We start from the raw sequence: 21,899 nt of genomic DNA on the forward strand, positions 1-21,899 counted from the left end.
GAAGGCACAAACGAAGTAATTTAATTGGTTCCAGGAGAAAACAACGGACCAGTCACAGGCTGATACGTTCTTTTGAATATAACAAAGGACAGCCAAATTCAAAGCCAATGCGATATACCATTATGTGACCTCGAGGTGCCTTGACATGTTCCACGGGAGCAGAGAGTGAAAGTATTGTAACCCCTTGAGTATCGAGGTGTAGTGATTGTAGTCCTTGGAGTACCAAAGTGTAGTGATTGTAACCCCTTGAGTATCAAAGTGTAGTGATTATAATCCCTGGAGTATCGAGGTGTAGTGATTATAGACCCTGGAGTATCGAAGTGTAGTGATTATAGTACCTGTAGTATCGAGGTGTAGTGGCTATAGTCCCTGGAGTATCGAGGTGTAGTGATTGTAACCCCTTGAGTATCGAGGTGTTGTGATTATAGTCCATGGAGTATCAAAGTGTAGTGATTATAGTCCCTGGAGTAGCAAAGTGTAGTGATTATAGTCCCTGGAGTAACAATGTGTAGTGTTACCAGAGACAACTCCGCTTTAATTCCCTTTCTGACCTTAGTGATTCTATACCTCCTACAATTGATACATTTCTTAAAGGTTCTCCTATACTTGATGCAAACATGAATAAATTTATTCTTAATATAGTTCAGATATTCATAACTGACACTGGTCGCCTGTTTTAGCAAATGTACATCCCATTCTATACTTCTATCTTTTCTATCTTTCATTTGTATTTGATGTCCCAAGTGTGGGTCCGCCCGTCCATTTTAGGGACTCAGGATTGTGTGCAAATGGACTGTTTGAACCTGCAGCCTGTCCCACCACAAATGGACATATTTTGACCCAGTCTTGTAATATCTTGTGATGCCTAATTGTACTTTTTAGTTAATGTTACTGCTCTGGAACTCAATAATACAAATGATGGTGATGCCTATTTTGCATTTCTGTTATATAATCATCCATTTGAATCTATCTTCTACATTCTTATTCCTAATATTATTATTATCTGTTATCTTTAATTTTGATTGATGTGTCTGTATACTTGTTTATGCACTGTAAGGAGAGGGCTTTCATAGGCTCTGCCTGTTGCCCAATTCCTATTGTTAATACCACCAAGACAATAAAATATTCTGAAATCAAAAGTGTAGTGATTATAGTCCCTGGAGTATCGAGATGTAGTGATTGTAACCCCTGGAGTATCGAGGTGTAGTGATTGTATCCCCTGGAGTATCGAGGTGTAGTGATTATAGTCCCTGGAGTATCGAGATGTAGTGATTGTAACCCCTGGAGTATCGAGGTGTAGTGATTGTATCCCCTGGAGTATCGAGGTGTAGTGATTGTAACCCCTGGAGTATCGAGGTGTAGTGATTGTAACCCCTGGAGTATCGAGGTGTAGTGATTGTAACCCCTGGAGTATCGAGGTGTAGTGATTGTAACCCCTGGAGTATCGAGGTGTAGTGATTATAGTCCCTGGAGTATCGAGATGTAGTGATTGTAACCCCTGGAGTATCGAGGTGTAGTGATTGTATCCCCTGGAGTATCGAGGTGTAGTGATTGTAACCCCTGGAGTATCGAGGTGTAGTGATTGTAACCCCTGGAGTATCGAGGTGTAGTGATTGTAACCCCTGGAGTATCGAGGTGTAGTGATTGTAACCCCTGGAGTATCGAGGTGTAGTGATTGTAACCCCTGGAGTATCGAGGTGTTGTGATTATAGTCCCTGGAGTATCTAGGTGTAGTGATTATAGTCCCTGGAGTATCGAGATGTAGTGATTGTAACCCCTGGAGTATCGAGGTGTAGTGATTGTATCCCCTGGAGTATCGAGGTGTAGTGATTGTAACCCCTGGAGTATCGAGGTGTAGTGAGTGATCGAGGTGTAGTGATTGTAACCCCTGGAGTATCTAGGATACAGTTGTAGTGATTGTAACCCCTGGAGTATCGAGGTGTAGTGATTGTAACCCCTGGAGTATCGAGGTGTAGTGATTGTAACCCCTGGAGTATCGAGGTGTAGTGATTGTAACCCCTGGAGTATCGAGGTGTAGTGATTGTAACCCCTGGAGTATCGAGGTGTAGTGATTGTAACCCCTGGAGTATCGAGGTGTAGTGATTGTAACCCCTGGAGTATCGAGGTGTAGTGATTGTAACCCCTGGAGTATCGAGGTGTAGTAACCCCTGGAGTGTAGTGATTGTAACCCCTGGAGTATCGAGGTGTAGTGATTGTAACCCCTGGAGTATCGAGGTGTAGTGATTGTAACCCCTGGAGTATCGAGGTGTAGTGATTGTATCCCCTGGAGTATCGAGGTGTAGTGATTGTAACCCCTGGAGTATCGAGGTCGAGGTGTAGTGATTGTAACCCCTGGAGTATCGAGTGATTATAGTCCCTGGAGAGGTGTAGTGTAACCCCTGGAGTATCGAGGTGTAGTGATTGTAACCCCTGGAGTATCGAGGTGTAGTGATTGTAACCCCTGGAGTATCGAGGTGTAGTGATTGTAACCCCTGGAGTATCGAGGTGTAGTGATTGTAACCCCTGGAGTATCGAGGTGTACCCCTGGAGTATCGAGGTGTAGTGATTGTAACCCCTGGAGTATCGAGGTGTAGTGATTGTAACCCCTGGAGTATCGAGGTGTAGTGATTGTAACCCCTGGAGTATCGAGGTGTAGTGATTGTAACCCCTGGAGTATCGAGGTGTAGTGATTGTAACCCCTGGAGTATCGAGGTGTAGTGATTGTAACCCCTGGAGTATCGAGGTGTAGTGATTGTAACCCCTGGAGTATCGAGGTAAAGTGATTGTAACCCCTGGAGAATCGAGGTGTAGTGATTATAGTCCCTGGAGTATCGAGATGTAGTGATTGTAACCCCTGGAGTATCGAGGTGTAGTGATTGTATCCCCTGGAGTATCGAGGATGTAGTGATTGTAACCCCTGGAGTATCGAGGTGTAGTGATTGTAACCCCTGGAGTATCGAGGTAAAGTGATTGTAACCCCTGGAGTATCGAGGTGTAGTGTTTGTAACCCCTGGAGTATCGAGGTGTAGTGATTGTAACCCCTGGAGTATCGAGGTGTAGTGATTGTAACCCCTGGAGAATCGAGATGTAGTGATTGTAACCCCTGCAGAATCGAGGATGTAGTGATTGTAACCCCTGGAGAATCGAGGATGTAGTGATTGTAACCCCTGGAGAATCGAGGATGTAGTGATTGTAACCCCTGGAGAATCGAGGATGTAGTGATTGTAACCCCTGGAGAATCGATGATGTAGTGATTGTAACCCCTGGAGAATCGAGGATGTAGTGATTGTAACCCCTGGAGAATCGAGGATGTAGTGATTGTAACCCCTGGAGTATCGAGGTGTAGTGATTATAGTCCATGGAGTATTGAGGTGTAGTGATTGTAACCCCTGGAGTATCGAGGTGTAGTGATTGTATCCCCTGGAGTATCGAGGTGTAGTGATTGTAACCCCTGGAGTATCGAGGTGTTGTGATTGTAACCCCTGGAGTATCGAGGTGTAGTGATTGTAACCCCTGGAGTACCGAGGTGTAGTGATTATAGTCCCTGGAGTATCGAGGTGTAGTGATTGTAACCCCTGGAGTATCGAGGTGTAGTGATTGTAACCCCTGGAGTATCGAGGTGTAGTGATTGTAACCCCTGGTGTATCGAGGTGTAGTGATTGTAACTCCGGGAGTATCGAGGTGTAGTGATTGTAACCCCTGGAGTATTGAGGTGTAGTGATTGTAACTCCGGGAGTATCGAGGTGTAGTGATTGTAACCCCTGGAGAATCGAGGATGTTATAAAGGTGATATAAGAACTACATCGTTTTGTTTGATGGGAAGATAAGAAATACAGAAAACTTGTTTTCACATATTACACATACAACAATATATTTTTGATGTAATCTGTTAACTGGATATGACTTCGATGTGTTTCTGAAGGAACATGAATTATTCATTTGTTTATTTAACTGTACTTATAGGAGGCGATCAGTCCCGAAGAAACTCTGTATATTTTGGAAGAAGATGGAGGAGCCGTCTTAGTTCACTCAGGGTTCGTCAAACATTTTTATAAACGTGATTTTATAAACTATAATTATGTACTTTGCACTTTGGACCATTGTATACGTAACGTTGATGTAATATGCAATTTATGATCCTATTTTTATGATCATTTAAGCTGAAAAACACAATGTCTTGGTATCACTTTTCAGTATGTCCAAGTAGCCACGTCGAATGATCCTGGAAAAATTCTCGAATATTTTTCAAAGTATTGGAAAATCAAAGAAACAGGCTTGGTTATATCTGTTGTTGGTGACGAGATTCCTATCCGACTTGGGAGGAATTTCCAGTCTAAACTTGTCCAGGTTGGTTATGATTTACATCGTTGCGTTGTTTTCAAAGTTTTATGTGTAAGTCCATGATGTATTTATCGTTTTTAAGTTTGAACTTTTCATATATTTGATATTTTGAAGTTTAAAAAAACATTTGGTAACACATATGTTAAAACAATCGTTCCTGGTGATTTACGTAGTTTTCCCGGGATGCTGATGCCATGATTATGACTTCCGGTTTAGACGAGGGTATAACCAAATCGGTGAATAAGGTGTTCAGCAAGACAAACCAGTCCTATAAGCAGCGCAAGATTCCACTTATCGGACTGACCCCGTGGAACCTTATTAAACACAAACCCAATCTCGTAGCTGATCCGAGAACGTTTACGGTGTGTATTATTTATAAATGCCATTCCAAACTTCTATATTATAACCACATTTTCATTATTGTTTTTTCTCTGCAAGTACAAAGCCTTAAAATGTAATAATAGTTTGTAACTGTTTTGCATTGATTTGGTGCGAATGCCTTTAGACGTTTTACACTGAAAACTCTTTGCAGAGCAGCTCACGAACGCACACCAAGTCTTGTCCGGACATTGAGACGAGAGGCAACACACGCTTGTGTCATGGCCTTGGTTATCACATGTTTGTAGACTTTCCTCATGACCAACCGAAATATTATAGTGACACTAGAGTCGGGGAATATTCAGAGATCGTGATGCAGTATCGTCACCGAATAGAACAGAAGCTCATGGAACTCAATGAAGACGAACATTCGGGTACTATGATAGACAGATGAATGTTTTCATGTGATGATATTTATTCAAGTAACCTGACTGGCATATATCGAGGAAAATATCTCAATACATAAAGAAATACAGTTTTCGAAGAATTGGTAGGCATGGTTATGCTGCCTTAGTAACGAGACTGCTTGGTTTGCATTTGAATTTTCATTTAAATAAAAATACAAGGATGATTTGGATCCAGTTATATTTACACGAGAGATAATAAATTTTCATTTAATCAGCTGGTTCAGATTAATTTATATGTTTCAGAGGAACACACGCAACTTTCATCTCCGGTGGTCATAGTTCTGGCTGGAGGGGATGAGTCAATGTTGACTTATATTGACCTCGCTCTAAAGGCTAAGCTGCCAGTGTTGGTGATTAAGGGTACAGACGGGTTGGCAGGATTCATCGCCAATGCCAACAGTCCAAATATGGAGTTTGAGTAAATAGTTATCATAATACGAATAAGAAACTGCTTTCCTTCATCATTTTACTTCTGTGATAATTATGAAATTTATGTACACAATGTACTTTACACGGTAGTTTATGTTAAAGAACTGTATACAGCAATCAGGAAACCTTATCATCAAAAAAATTAACTGATTGACATCTAATCGTCATTTCGAGAATTAATATTTGCATTCCGGTTAGTAAGTAGTTATGGAAACAAATTCTAGGCATAGTCGTTCATTGGTTCAAAACATGTTTGATATGTTGGATTACTTTTCAACCTGTTATCAGTTTCGGAGATTTATTTCAGAATATCACTGTTTACTTACCATGTATCGTATAGGTACTGAACAGATTCAATACCATCGTCTGTTTATTCTAGTACATTTCGTGACATGCTGACCATTATTTAGAAACAGATCAGACCACATGAACTTTACCAAAAAATGTTGTTAGAGTTGTCCTTCTTTGTTTGTTGGGAGTGATCTATTACTGAATGTTTGTAATGCAAGACAAAGCACTGTAACTCCAGAGCATCGTGATACGTAACAACATTATGGCGTTATGTTATCATGGCAACGGAGATTCTGTGTAAACTTTCAATGTAAAAGCAAAACGTTTCACTGGCTATCTTAATTTACTTTATCAGGAATAGAACGACACCATTATTCACGTGTTTCAGTGATTTAAAGGAAGCTTTCCTGCAATACATTGCGGTCAAGAGAAGTTACACTAAAAGTGAGAGAGATCGAATATCGAGTCAGCTGATGGAATTATCAGAAAATCTTCAAACTGTAAGTGAAATTGAACAGCACAATACTTACGAAAATGAAAAGTTGGTTGATTCCCTCTTTGATTCATTTTTCGTTTATGCTTTGAATATAAGAAAACACAAAATTTAACAAAAAATGCAATATATATTTTGGTATTCCGTTCGTCATTCTTGTGTCATGAAATAGTATATTTCTTTAAATGCTTAAAATGGTAATATATATAGATATACTATTCTCGTATACTTGCTAGTTCAGTTGTTGTTTAATTTGTTCTTTTTCGGGAAAGTGATATGACATACTTGGAATTACCAGGTGTCGGCGATGAAGCAGAAGACTTCCAATACACCTTGTTTTATTCTCCTTGTACTTTATCTAATCCTATTTTTGTTTGTTTCAAGGTGGTATTTACTTGTGTGTATTTTGTGTATTTAATTCACTTTGGTTTAAATATAACTATTGGTTTGTCATTTTTTATGACAGGACGGCGAAGATTGTGTTGCTGTGTGCGACTTGGAGAAGGATATTGATTTCAACAATAAGATTCTCACTGTTCTACTGAAGAGCAGCACAAGTAATATTATTTTTGTCGTTAAGTAATCAAACCTCCGTTATTAATGTTTTTGTAAAGTATGTGTTCGCTTACTTCAGTGGTTTTATTCGCATACATAGATGAAAAAACTGAAGTTTTGCTACTGCCACAGTTATTAGTGTATTTGATAAACATATCATTCATGCAAATAGTAGTTGTCTGATATGCTTACTATTTTACAGAACATAAGAAGAGGTTGAGCAGGATCATGAGTCTAGCGGTGGAATGGAATATGCTGAAAAACGAACAAGTCCAGGAACTTCTAACCCTGCACCTTGATTGTATATAGTTTATAGATATTTCTAATTTTTAATGATAATAAACATTGAAAATGTATTAAGCTAAATTCCAGGAAAAAGGTATTTTTTGTAATGTGCAATTTCCAATTCGAAATAAGAATTTAGTTGTCATAGTCTTTGTGTTTCGGGACAGAAATCTGGCTAAGTAATCAAGGACAATACATTTTCTGCCACTTACGCCAATCTTTACCCACAAAACGGACTACTTAACAAGATATGATAAGCATGGTTATTTTTAATATGCTCCCCGAAGGGAGAACATATAGTCGCCACTTTGTCCGTCCGTCCGTCCGACCGTCCGTCGTAATATTATCCGGATCATAACAGAAAAAACTATAGGTGGTATCAACATATAACTTCATAGGTAGATAGAAGAGAAGTTTTATAAAGTTTAATTTTGTGTTTCAGCTTGTGATACGGACCTGTTTCACGAAACTCTGTTGACAGCCATTACCACACAAGAAGATCGACTTGACTGGATCGAAGAACTCATCGGCAAAGAAAGCACTGTTGTTGATTTCAATAATTTCATCAGTAAAAATCTGCATCAGCTTTACGAAAGGGTAAGACATTAAAACACGTTATTACAAAATAATTGTTAAAGATTTCAATCAAAATTAGAATATGTTTAATGTTAATTATTTACTAACTATAGGCATGCTATGATTACGGGATGACTATCTGGGAGGACATAGCTCCAACATATCTTCGTCATGATGAAAAGCAGCGGGACGAGGTGAAGACCATATCAGAACGAACATTCACAGTGCGTGTGTTGAAAACCCTATTTGATAGATATGATGATGACTTCGTGGCTTCAGAAATAGAGCTTCAACAGAAGACAGCAGTGTATATGGATAGAAATATCAAAACTTTGCTGCCAGACCGTCCTGGAAACTACTCCTACCCGTACAAACACCTACTAATCTGGGCCGTTATCTTCTTAAGGTAAATATAAAAGGGTCTTGGTTTCTAGATCTGGAGAGTCAATCGATTTCCTGTTTTAACAAAACAGACGTCAATAAATCTGAACCTTATAAAGATCAGCAACGTTTGTTCAAATGTGTAATTTTCCCCATAACAAAGCAATTGTTGAGGCGCAAAAGCTTCCTAAGAACCCCCGTGAAATACAATTAACAGTAGTCCTACTTTCTTTGAATACATTTTTATCTGTTCCTGAAAACGAATTAATATTTCAATGATTCCAATTATGTCTTAACAATAGTCTCAAATTTGATTATCATACAGTCCCTTACATCTGACCATTCCGTTTATAACAGTCATGTACCTATTTGAAAAGGTGATATTAATGAGATATAATGCGTACCTTACTCGATATATGTTGTACTGTACTAGAATCAATATTTCCTATTGTATTCTTTATTTCTTTCCATTTTCCTGTTCCTGCATTATTTTGCTTATTTTTATGTGATTCCTTTGATGAAATATTGATTGATAAGAAATATTGTGGTAAAAACGAAATAAGTCTAAACAATATAACTAATGGATTTATTATATAGAAAAGTTAAATGGCTGACAGAAGATTTAACATTTTCAGATCAGATATTGCAAAGTTTGCTTGGCGAATGCTGAGGCAGGAACCGCTACAGAGTGCCATCGCCATGTGCCATTTAATGGAGACAATCAAATCCCAGATAGATGATAGATTTCAAGACGAGAAGAGAACACTTGACAGGAATAAAAAGTACCTGATCTTACGGGTTTTTTACTGCATAATACTCAATTGTAGTGAAATTACGAGAACGTGGAGTGCAATTTTAATAAGACAGTTATAGTGATACATCCTGGAAAAAAAACAAGCATCTTACAGAGTAATTGATAACTGTTTTTGTGTCGACACTGTTGACGATAAATTTCAATATTAAAATGACCAAAATATTTTCATGTCAGATATTCAATGAAGCATGATAATCAGAATTGCTTTGATGGTAGCAACACAATAGTTCCAAATGTGTATATTTCATTCTTCATCTTGAAGGATGAAAATAAAGTACAAACAGTTTTTTTTCAAAGCAAAATACTCTAATGAATTGTTGGAGAAACATAATTTTGTAAAAATCACTTGTTATTGATACACAAACAGGATGTTTGAGGATTTGGCCATCCAGCTGCTGAGTGCTTGTAATGTCGGGAACGAAAATCTTACACAACTGCTCTTGTGTAGTCCTTCGTCTATGTGGGGTGGATTATCCGTACTACAAATGGCAGCTAGTGGAAACGTCACGGTAATGTTATTTGTGAAACACGGATTGAAATGTACATATAATAAATATGTTAGCAACATGACGCGACAAGTGGACAGGCCATATAACCTTCGGCTCTGTCAGTATTTTAATAGAAGGTATTGATATTACCTTAATGTGTAACATTTGTATATTCACCTCCTTTTGTATTTGTCTATTTTAGAATTTCATGGCGGCACAGGCAGTACAGAAGTTCATGGATGATATATGGAACGGCGGCGTTTTTGTCAATGTTAAACGGGTATGTAAATGTAAATGCAGTTTTTCGGGTTTCTGTAAGAAAATTATGAAAAAATCGTTTTTCATGTTACAATTATTTGGTCACGCACGGCGAATTACGGCCGGCAAGAAAGTGGTGCAAGAAACGATATTCCGAGGCACTAAATCCTACGCTACACAGAATTAATACATGTAACTTGCGTTGATTTTGCTCTATTCCTGACATGTTGTTGTTATCGCTGGTTTACAAGTTTAAAAAGTTCTTGTGTATAAGAATACGTCCTTAAACTTATGATCAAAACACTTTCACAATATATACATTTTTGTAAGTGTATATCGTGCCAAGCTGTTGTACCCTTATTCATGATAATTCCTTGAATTGCCTTCAGATGGTCTTGTTACAAGTCTTACCTATCCTTGTGGCCACACCAGTCATGAAAGTAAGAGTTCCATATATTCTCCAAAAGACGGAAGGTTTGGAGGAGACCTATGGCAGAAAAGGGGGATCCAGATTTTTCGTGCGAACGTATCAAAAGTTCAAACTTTACTTCCAATCCCCGAGGACAAAGTTCTTTTATCATAATGTAAGTCACATGTTATCAGAAACACAAATAAAGTCCTCATGGATAAAAGTCAAGCACTTTTGTAGTATTCCCTTTTTAGTCACATTGTAACAATATATTATAATGTATGCAATCATCGGTCCGGAAAAAATCCAGTCAATATTTCGTTTTCCTTTGCATTTATAATTAGAATGGTTATGTAAAGGAAACTTACAATTCATATTTAAACAAAAAATTGCGTTTGTTGTTTCTATTAGATGACGTATTTCGTATTCCTGGCATTGTTCGTGTACATGGTTCTGGTTGACTTTAAGAAGGCCTCTGTTACCACCATAGAGAGCGTATGTCTCGCTTGGATACTCACACTACAGGTGGACGAATTGTATACAGTAAGTACGGTATCTCTCGGCTTGGTTTGTTTCATAAGAGTAGCACCTGAATCTCTTTTACTTATTTGTTTAATGCTTTTGCATCACAGATTTAATAAAGTGAAAAAAATCATGAAAATATCAAATTCCATAAAACTAGGACAAAATATGAACAAAAGAAAGATTTACGTGGAGACTCCTGAAACAGTTCAATGAGAATAAGATCAGGTGTTCAGGAATAGTAAGCGTCTTCTGCATCGACGACACCCGCCATGTAAACTTTCGTCAATCGAAGTAAGTAAGGTCACTTTCTCAAATGAGAACAGTGCATACAACAGCGGAACCAACTGTCAAACTATCGAGCATCAGATACGTCTAGCTTTATGTCACACAAAGAAATTAAATATTTCACAAGGAAATCACTATGGTAACCAAAACACGTCCCCATAATTTTCATCAGATTAGGATATGCCTTCGTTTATACCATACCATACTTACACGTTAGTTGACTAATAATTTAATGTTCTTATTTGTAACCGATGTTGGATAAGAGGTTATTTTCAATTTGATTCTTTTCATGTCTACTTAATGTACATGTTGACACAGAATCTGAAATAAAATCGCTTATTCTAAACGTAACTTTGTCTATGGTTGGATATAGTTATGTATTACATCTTTCTACTTCAATGTTTCTTGTCGGGGTTTCAAAAACTATCGACGTTCTTGTCTTATTTGGTGATAATACTTTGTTTTCTCAATACAGCCTATGGCCCAGATCAATTTATTTCATATGTCAAACATGTAACTTATTTTGAAAGAAATATTTGAATGATACAAAATATAAACGAGTAAAAATATAGATATGGTTAAAATTTACAGAAATCTTCATATGTAAATTATGAAATATACCTATTTCCAATTTCTTGCAGTTAGGGATTTTCCCCACAGCAGGTTGGAAGGCTACTTTCCGTGACATTATGGGTGTGACAACTATCGTGGAGTTCCTAAACGCTATGTTGTTTGTTCTTGGTTACTGTGTCCACTATGTCGAACCAGATCAAACCTTCACAAAGATAGCCTACTCAATCAACCTCGTCATATTTCAACTCAAAATATTCAAGGCTTACATCGTGGATCAGACACTAGGACCCCAAGTGGTCATGGTAAAGGAAATGGTAAGAAACAAAATACAATCCTCTTCATTCATTCTGTTCTCCAAGCAGGGGATTGCTTGGAATTTCTTTTCAGGTCCAGAAGTCAATGTCACTGCTGCTTAGGAAATCAGTTTCCGTACAATATCTACTATTCTCTAATGCTATTTTTCTCATACTTCATCCACTTCTTCCTAGAAGAAAATTCTGACGGGGGATTATGGTAGCTTTCAAGATCTTAAATGAAAGACCAAAGTTACTGTGACTTTATTGAAAGGAAATGGTTTTCAGCAAGTTCTGTTGTGATTATTTCTTTTGGAATACATTGCTTCATCGACAAATTCTGGAAGTAAAAAATCTAAAACACAGTTGCTGGAAATACAATTTTCCGTTGACTATCTCTGGATGTTTGTTTTATTTCAAGGCTATAAGAACTGCTAGGTGAACGTTTTCCTGCATACATTACTTTTCTTTCTTACCTAACCTATGCAATTTAGTATTTAACAGGATAAACATCCTGCACTTCCTGTTATACATCATATACATCTATAACATTAAATACGATAGTTCATCGTTATTCTTTTGTTTTTGCGTGGTACAATAAGGTTTTTGAACCATTGATCCGTAGGTGTGCATAATTATTAATGGGCGATTTGAATGTTTATATTTAGCCTTCTTCAGTTGACAAGGAACGATGATAATGTGAATTTTATTTCATATTCGAAAGACATTATATGCAAAAAGGTTTAATCGCAGACTTACAAATTTGTACATTTCATGTATAATTGAATACATTTATTTATGCCTTCCATCCTATTTGGTACATAATGTGTTGTAGACGGCGTCCATGCTACAGTTTCTTCTGATTCTCCTGATATTTATCGTGGCGTATGGTACATCTAGTCAGGCCTTGTTGTACACGGAGCGACATCCCACTTTTGAAATCGTTCGGGACATTTTCTACCAGCCCTACTGGATTGTGTACGGAGAGGTGGGATTAGAAGAAATAGGTGGTAGGTTAAAACACGAAGACACCGATAGAGTAACAAAATGTCTTTATTCAAACTCAATATTGTTAACACAAATGCATAATATGAACAATATTAACGACGCGCGCAAAGGTCCAAAGATAACAAGACCAGGTACTTATAAAGGGTAAGCGTCTTCGTAAACCAATTGTACTTACTAACAGGTATTGAATCTATCCATAGGCTATTTCAAGCAAATAAGTTTTTTCTATAAGATCATATACAACACTATAACTATCATCAAGCCTTAGCTAGCGAATCTTAACCGGAGCACATCGAAACATAAATTTCTGTAATATTGATATGTAATTTGTGCAATTGTTCTGTAGTTCCAACAGATGTTGGCGCGACCATCGCCACGTCTAAACTATTAGCTAACACCGTCCACCATTACGTAGTACAGTTAAAATACAAAAAGACCTTACAGTTATTTTCAAATGATCACCAAATTTGCTTCAAATTATTATGTATCATTTTCAAAATTTCAACATATTTTAATGAAAAGAATTATATTGAACTGTACAGTGAAAATAATGCGCAACGTATTAAACGTCATGCCTATAACACTGTTCAAACGTCTTCGCTTTTCACGTCCGTGCATATATCTGTTCCAGACTTATATTTGTTATTAATAATGTTGACGAGATGAATCCTTTATATCATATTTGGTCTACGTTTTAAGTAGTGTTTTTTCTCGCCCACTAATATGTGTTATTTAATCCTATCTGATTTGACTCATTTCAGATGATCCAGATTGCACCGACGATGCTAGGTTTTGTAGAAAGCAACATGGTCTAGTATATATATTCCTTGGTATCTACATCTTGTTATCGAACGTCCTTCTACTTAACCTACTAATTGCTATTTTCAGGTAAGAGTAATATTATCTCTTCCATATAAAGTAAAAACAAAGTACACCCTTCTGTTATACATTATAACATAGTTTCTCTGTAACAGATGATAATAATTCCACGTATTTCCGACATGATTCAATTAATATATATATAACCTTTAATACAGACAAGATACTGGTAATGTGTCAACTTTTTATATTACAGTAACATCTACAACGTCATATTTGAAAAGACCGCGGCAATATGGCGCTACAACATGTACTTTTTGACATACGAGTACCAATTGAAGACTGTGTTTGTGCCACCGTTTTCTATCTTCATTCATATCGCCCACTTCCTTAGGTTTATACTCTGCTGTAAATGCCGAAAAACAACAGAAAGAAATCAGTTAATTCTCACAGGTATGTATATGTTCTGCTAAAAAGAGTCATCTCCCTTCTTCCGTTAATGTAAACCAAAGTCTAGCAACGAATAGAAGATGAACAAGTTTATATCCATTGTGCTGACACATCAAGAAGAACTCATAACTTGGGAATGCTATTACTTTTTCAGACAACGAATACGATCGTGTAAGCAGAATGCAAATCGAAGAACGTAAGAACATGTTTCAGAAAGAGTTGAAGGAATCTCAAACATCATTATCAATACAGATACAGAAAATTGTTAGCAGGTAAATTAATACAATGTACACTTTATGTAACAGTATCTGATTCAGTATATTGTTCAAAACGCTTTGACGGTTTATTCTTGTTTTAGATTGAGGATTATTTCTTCACGTTTCTTCATTTGAGGTTTTTAACAATCCCTGTGAAATCATTGGCGTCTAATCTAATGGTCGACTTTAGTCCCAGAAATTAACCGTAACTCTATATATGTTATTTACTTATTCTTTTGAAAATTAGCAATTAATAAAATACTTTATACACCTTCCATCACGGACGATACGTGAATGACGAAAAAGCTGATTGATGTTTAATTCATTATTATGCGTATTCTGTATGTTTATTAAAATATGTCAATTTCTTTCTCCTTGGATACTTTGAAATATATGGACATTTCCTATAGTGATTACGTTTAGACATAATACTCTTCTGGACCCTCATATGATATCAATGTTTAGTTATAAATTGCGTCTTACCATGATTTTTTCTAATTTCTGATGTAGACTTGATAAAATTGAGGAGAGTTTGAGCACTGACCACAAGGACATGGCCGGTACAGTGAGGCTCGACAGACACAACTCCAAACGATCTTTAAGGGTAGGTTCATAATTACAACTCCAATGGACCCTTCCTGCTAGGCCATGCAGAGTTTTTCCGTTAGTTAATCAAGAGAATAGTTTTGGCACATCCTAACTGATAGATGCATAGAATAATTCTAGAAGTTCATAAGGGTAGATCTAAAGGAAAAAACTGCATATAATAGTTAACATCAAAACTAATGTTGATATCATTTGAAGTTCTCATTGATATTGACATTCTTCCCATTTACACATGTCTTTTTTCCTTATATTTTCTTTGTTTTCCTACTGCAAAACCTTACCTTGTTTCGTTTTGGTATCTTTTTATCGTTTTGTAGTTTTGGTATAGCCGATATCGCGTTTACTTTACCTTCTTTTTTCCTGCTGTTTTATGACAGTGATATTCCCTTCATCTATTGGTCAAATGAAGTTGTCGTGAGGTATCGTTCCTATCATATTCTGTATCTAGGCACCTCGGATACGATTCCTTCATAACGAATTAAATAATTTGACATTACTTGTCCAAGATTGAAGGTGATCAGTTTGTCGACAGAACACATATATGTTATAGAGTTGCAATGCGGGTCAAGGTAGATTGCAACTTTTTTCACTATTATGGTAATGTAATTGCGAAATGCATCTTCAAATTGTAATTATTGTAGGGGTCGTCACGTGCTGTTCTATTTACCAAGATGAAAACAGACAGCGTCGAAAATATTGAAAACGCAAACGAGGATTCCCAAAGTGAAAAGGACGAAAACCACGAGTTTCATCAAACAGCAGTTGACGACCTATTGGCTGTACAGAGAAAACAAAAAAGAATGGCACGGAAGTCAACAAGAGAACGAGTTGGGGAACAGACTGAGGATCATGATGAGGAAACTATCAACGATGTCATAAAGAATAAACATGTCATGTGGCCAAATAAAGCTGAGGAAAAAGAAAATCGAGAAAGCATTAGCATTTCCAAACCAGATAAAGATGACAAACATGAAGAAGAAACAGACAAAATTAGAGAAGAATCTGTTAATCTGAAAAAGAATAATAAAGTTGAGCCGGAAAATAGTAATGTGAATCATATTGGTGAAAACATTAGAAAGAAAGGAAGGCAGAGCAACACACTTCTGAGCTCGCTTGTTGGTGAAATATTAGGGACATTTGAATATAAGGAACCAAGAAGTCAGAAGAAGAAGAAGAAAAAAACAGTGCAAAAGGAGGGAGACGCTGATATAAAAGGACAGGAAAATTCAAACAAACAAAATAGAAAAAGTAAAAAGAAATCAGAATGTAGGGAAGGCGAATCAAACGTAGAGATAGCAAATATGACATTTAATGTAGAACAAGACTTTGAAAGCAAAGTGACACATACACATCAACCTGACTTAAGAAAGGAAAACATTAGGCGGACAACGGTGAGACGTTCAAGGAGAGGAAATGAGAGCGGAAACTTAACAACATTACATACTAAAGACAAAGATAACACAAGTATGTCTTCAAATAAAGGAATATCCCCTTATCTCTCGTCATCTGACAACGAAAGTCAAGCGTAAATGAGAGTGAAGATTCAGTTTCATACAGTAAATGTACAAATAAGCAAACCGAATGTCGGAAGATTACTGACTATGTTGAGCTATTTGCAGTTCTTAAACTACAGCATAAGTGCAAATTCGATGACAGCCAAGTCGTTATCTGTCAACGTAAAAAGATACTTCTAATATTTATGTACACTTTCAAACAATTTTATGGTGCGTTTTTTAATATCAATGCTACGTAATAGGCTGGCTTCCAGCCTCCAAGTTTTGTTCAGAAATACTGCATTTTTCCACTAGCTTATCTCCCCTTCTTGAGGATACGACAATTATATCAACGAAATCAGAATCATAAGACTACGTTTTATCTATGATGTATATACTTTAGACTGGGACCAGTTATTTAATGACGATCCTGGTATATTTAATTGGTAGGCATAGTACATGTGTGTAATGTGATTGTTGTTCAAGTATAGTTGAACTTTGAGCATTGTAAAATGTGTAGAGGGCGTAGATAGGTCATTTCCCAGTTATTGAAACAATACAACTTTACATGTACATAATGTCATACAATATTGACGTGGTATTTTATGAAAACATACCAAAAAATGTCATATTATACACATTTAGTGAAACAAAAATACAACTGCACATATTATCGTGGAATATTTGTTGTAAACATACAATGCCTTGTGTTGACGGGGTACTTCATAAAGGAGCAAAGCGACATGCTTATCCCGCTCTGGAAAATTCTTTTATCTACATTCAAGACTTTTTAAGACGTTTGCAGCATAGACTTATTCTACAGCAGTGTTGTCACCGTCAGTATTGAAGAGTACTAAAGAAAATCCTGTTTATATAAATACGGCATAATAATGTAACCATGGCTCTGTGACATAGAGTAAGATTATAACATCAATTGTCAGCGAAAGTTTTACTGGAAATCCACTGCATGTCCCAAAAGAATACGTTCGGTTCCTCGATGAAAAAAAAACCCAGTTCCATTTACAGAATTTTTATTTCGTTAAATGCTTTTCGTGTATAGCGCCAATTAATTTGCTTTTGAAACATTCATCAAGAATCAGTGAACATTATTAATGTATCCATTATTGTTATTTTGCCTGTGTTTGTGTATCATAGTTCTTTTACTAGAATGGCTGCGATACTTTTATTAGATAGATCAATTGGCTAATGTAACCTCAAATAACCATTCCGGATGGCATGGCTTTGTTATTAAGGTTTTAACATTCGGTAAATGGCATCACTTTGTAAGGAAGATCCTATCATTCAGTAAGAGAATCACGCTGTCTCAATAACATGGCTAATTATTCTCTTTGTTATTATATCTTATTGCATTTGTTCGTTCGGTCTCTCTTGCATAAAAATAATTAATGTAACCTTATTTAAAACTATGTATATTTGTGTCGATTACAATTTTAAATACGTGAATGAATGACGATTCTAAAACGAAAGAAATAAAACATATCAATAACTCTAAGTAAAGTGTAGGTTTTTTTTTCATGTTTTAGGTTTGATAATAACTTAAAGAATTTTAAAAACTTGAGTTATCAGCTAAAATTACTCGATGCATATGTATCATATAAAACCATTTCAATTTTACTGTAAGTGATGTGCGAAAGATATAACAATGATCTGGATGGTTTTGTGTTGAGAAATTTCCAGTTATAGTTGTAATTTAATCATCAAGAGGCTGTGTTTGTACATATACAAATGCAGATGTTACCGCAAAGGTAAGAAAAACATACCAGCTTGTGAACATAATCAAAATATATACGGAAACTCCTGAAAAGCGAACGGAAAATAAGACCAGATGTTCCGAAAGAGTAAGAATCTTCTGCTTCATCGCTGACACGCGCCACATACATCTTGGACAGTCCAGGCACGCACTGTTATGTTTCCAAATGGGAACAAGGTATATAAAACAATGGAAACAACAGGCAAGCTAACATGCATTACAAATCAAGTTTCATATCACACAAATGAAATATTATTACTCAATTATTTTATTATAGCGACCGCAATATGTCCGTGTTAATTATCTGCATCTCTCGAAACGCAATGTTGTTAGTTTATCGGTCAGTTGTCGACATCTTATATAAAGATCGTGATGCACGGAATATCGACATGTAAACGTTATAGGTTGAGAATGCAGGACGTTTGCTATCTAGAAAAGGAAAATAAATTCACAATAGGAAAATTCAAACATCATGCTTATCTTACAGCTTGGTGGAAAGCTGTCAATTTTCATTTCGTCGCAGTAAAAAACGAAATAAGCGGCTGATGTAGAAGGGTTTATCGTGTCCTTGATTGGCGCAATCATTAAATCTTCTCTTATTATTTAAAGATAATGCAGCATTGAAATATTTTTAATTGTGAAGGTATGCAAATTTCGTGATTGATGATATTGTCAACCAGAAACCCGATCATTTTTTGTTTTTTTTTTTTTTTTGTTTTTGTTTTTTGTTTTTTTTTGTTATTTCGTCCTCTGTATATTTCTACTTTGATGTTGACGAATCGTTTATGAAATACGTTCAGTATCGTCATAGTGATATATTCGGACAGTCGTTCACCTTTCTTGGAAAAGAATCGACAGGAGAACGATGGTGTTCTTTCAGTTCAGAATGGGGTATGGTGTGTACAAAGCGGAATATCAAATGTTCATGTATATAAAATGCTTTTAGATGAGAGTGTTGAACATTGGTAAAAATCTATCTAGGTATTCTTTAAAAAATCATCAATATTCCTTAATTTCACTTCTAGAGTAAATAAGATTGTAAACCGTATTTGATAGTATTAAGAATAGTTATAAGAGGTATGGACGACAAAAGGGGTTTGGTTGAACAGCAATAAAATGCTGTTTGTATGTATTTGTTTTAAGTTTATGAGTCCGATATAATAGGGAGAGGTCCGTATCCTTATCAGTCCTAGGCATTTCAGGGATGATTTATCAGTATCTCTTCCTAGTAACAATTAGATAAGGATCAAGTTATTGGATGTTTTGTCTGCAGGCACTAACATAAATCCCTTTTCATTCCCATTTTCTCCACAATAGTTTCTTGAATAATGAACAGTGCACACGACACTATTTACATATTGGTGTGTTTCGCCATCAGCTGTGCCTCTTACGGTGTCCACGTGCCCTGTCATCACTTCCGCTAAAATAGGTTCCCGGTATATCAGAATGGCCAGATTAAAATGGCACCGGTTACATAGGGCTAAACGTTAATCAAACAGTAATATAACACAAGCTGAGGCAACGAAAGAAAATGTCACAAAGAGATTTATTTGACTCGGGGAACAGCATTTCCGGTTGTTATGTCAGTTATCCCAAATGTGTGCAGATATCGGAGATAATATCACTTACTGTCTTTGATATGACAGGAAGCTTGTGATAAGGACTGGGGAGTCGGGCGACCACGCAGGGGTACGGAATTACTCCGTAATTGGCCTTCTCATCACTCTGTTAGCATACATTAGCCTCAACTGGTTTTTAGTTGAATTTTGATTGTCGGAAGTTAGACCATGTCCCATCAATTTTAAGAACTCATAACTCTCCTGACAGCTGTTGTGCAATGTAAAATTTTTATAACCGACTGGAAGGAAGGTATATACTTAGGTAATTAACAGCAGGCATGCGAAGTGACCTCTTGTATACCTCTTAAGTGCATATGATAATATTTGTGTAATATATGCGTTTTGCCAATGGAATGTGTTTTTTATTTCCACATTTTTCTTCCAGATTGCGGACTTTCTTTTGCAGTTAGAAATTTCATAACCTATGGCTCTGTGTGGAAAATCGTCTCAACTTCCAAGTGTTCTTCTGGTTTCAAACGGTAGTAGCATATGTCATGACATAATTGAATGCACGTTTCTACAACATACATGGAGGGGGAATAGTTACTCTTGATACTTGTACAGCGATTTACTTCCCTAAGTACTGTGCCATCTGACGCACTTCTGTGATTGACAGGAGCAAAGATATGAATTAGTCCCAGAACTTCAAACGGTCCTCTCACTTACCAACCTCATCAAGGATATTTAAATAATTTAATGTCTCGGTTCAGTCTTAGTCTCGTGGTAATGGAGCAATTGTCAGTCCGCCGTTATAATAACGTAGGCGGAAATGGGCCGAGCCGACATGACAATTGCTGCACAGTAGGGGCCGCAGTTGCCCGTTAATTAGCAATTGCTATACTTGTTTGATATTCTCCACGTATGAAGAAGTCGTGTCTTTGGCGGATGAAATTCAGAGAGAATGAATGTGAATTTGATGGAAGACAAGCCATCAAACACACAGTTTGGGATTGATTTCCCGACTTCTATCCGTTTGTACATGGGTATGGAACGTCCTATTATCATCTATTTCATGATAAATACTCACAAAATTGGCAGGAATTCAGACAAATGAACACAAGTTATAGCAAATGATATGTTAGAAAAAGTTTCAGGACTTTGTCAGAATCAAAATAGGGAAAGATTTTTTATTTTTTAGTGATTGTAAAATTGATGACCTTTCACCGTGGTTTGCACCTTTATAATTCATAACAACACATCAATGAGGACTTTGATTTACAGCAGTGGTTATAAAATGCTTTTCCCATGGAATATGAATATGTTTTGCCATCAAATGTGTCAGTTGTGAACTGCCAAAGGATAGAAACAAGTAATTTATTTCAATATATTTACTATTTGGTAACAATATTTACCCATTACCCGAGTTAACGCTGGCCTACTTTTGTTAGAAACAGTGAACAGACAACGCACATCAATTTCAGTTTACTAAAGATGAGTCAGATATATCTGAAGAACGTCTCACCTAGTGCTTTAAATACCTAAGAATATTCATATCCATAATCGGTTATAACAGATATGAGTCAGTACGTGTACGAGGTGGTTGCCTGAAGCTAGGGTGGAGAACAGTTCCGGACATTGAATAACGCGTCCGGTTTCACTTGCAAGAATTCATTATTCTATTTCCGGTTATATCAGCCGAACTGCCACCACCATTCCAATGTTGAAGTGATTTAAATCGTATCAACAACGACCATTGTATACGAATTTGATATCAAACAAACGATTTTATGCGTCAGCATTCTGACCTATTGAAATGAAAAAAAAATGCACAAAGCGTTATCTCATTATTTACTTAAAAATTCTTGTTGCAGAACATATGGATCTAGGAAACATTACTCCGATGAACTAAACCCTGCCCATTGAATCATATATTTAATTTTATCCGCTAGTGACGTTTAGGTAAGCTCTATTTGGTTGAACATTATATGACAAAATCAAGGTGTACAAATTGTACATGGGAATATGACATTTAGATACATGTATGGGATTTTAATCTACATTATACAGTCTACCCTTTATCAAAAATTCTCAGAATACATATACCATATTCAAATATGCCGTAGATAAATTTAGCTATTTAATAATTTTGAATTCA

General features: G+C 36.4%; 1 protein-coding gene across 1 annotated transcript in view; it reads left to right on the top strand.

The window, feature by feature from the left end:
- Positions 1 to 16,450, top strand: part of LOC132545912 (transient receptor potential cation channel subfamily M member 3-like) — a 17,849-nt gene extending 1,399 nt beyond the window's left edge. The window contains exons 4-25 of the mRNA XM_060209593.1: positions 3,964 to 4,034; positions 4,195 to 4,347; positions 4,515 to 4,703; positions 4,874 to 5,093; positions 5,370 to 5,544; positions 6,235 to 6,346; positions 6,806 to 6,896; positions 7,097 to 7,195; positions 7,622 to 7,776; positions 7,869 to 8,161; positions 8,772 to 8,918; positions 9,318 to 9,459; positions 9,641 to 9,718; positions 10,086 to 10,280; positions 10,517 to 10,648; positions 11,557 to 11,802; positions 12,617 to 12,791; positions 13,551 to 13,677; positions 13,865 to 14,061; positions 14,213 to 14,330; positions 14,826 to 14,919; positions 15,563 to 16,450. Coding sequence (XP_060065576.1) covers positions 3,964 to 4,034; positions 4,195 to 4,347; positions 4,515 to 4,703; positions 4,874 to 5,093; positions 5,370 to 5,544; positions 6,235 to 6,346; positions 6,806 to 6,896; positions 7,097 to 7,195; positions 7,622 to 7,776; positions 7,869 to 8,161; positions 8,772 to 8,918; positions 9,318 to 9,459; positions 9,641 to 9,718; positions 10,086 to 10,280; positions 10,517 to 10,648; positions 11,557 to 11,802; positions 12,617 to 12,791; positions 13,551 to 13,677; positions 13,865 to 14,061; positions 14,213 to 14,330; positions 14,826 to 14,919; positions 15,563 to 16,450 — 4,097 coding nt within the window. The remainder of the gene's footprint in view (positions 1 to 3,963; positions 4,035 to 4,194; positions 4,348 to 4,514; positions 4,704 to 4,873; positions 5,094 to 5,369; positions 5,545 to 6,234; positions 6,347 to 6,805; positions 6,897 to 7,096; positions 7,196 to 7,621; positions 7,777 to 7,868; positions 8,162 to 8,771; positions 8,919 to 9,317; positions 9,460 to 9,640; positions 9,719 to 10,085; positions 10,281 to 10,516; positions 10,649 to 11,556; positions 11,803 to 12,616; positions 12,792 to 13,550; positions 13,678 to 13,864; positions 14,062 to 14,212; positions 14,331 to 14,825; positions 14,920 to 15,562) is intronic.
- Positions 16,451 to 21,899: the final 5,449 nt, after the last annotated feature.

The sequence above is a fragment of the Ylistrum balloti genome, unplaced genomic scaffold (assembly GCF_031769215.1).
Source record: "Ylistrum balloti isolate Yb309-2 unplaced genomic scaffold, AGI_CSIRO_Ybal_v1 Utg369862, whole genome shotgun sequence".
Lineage (NCBI taxonomy): Eukaryota > Metazoa > Mollusca > Bivalvia > Pectinida > Pectinidae > Ylistrum > Ylistrum balloti.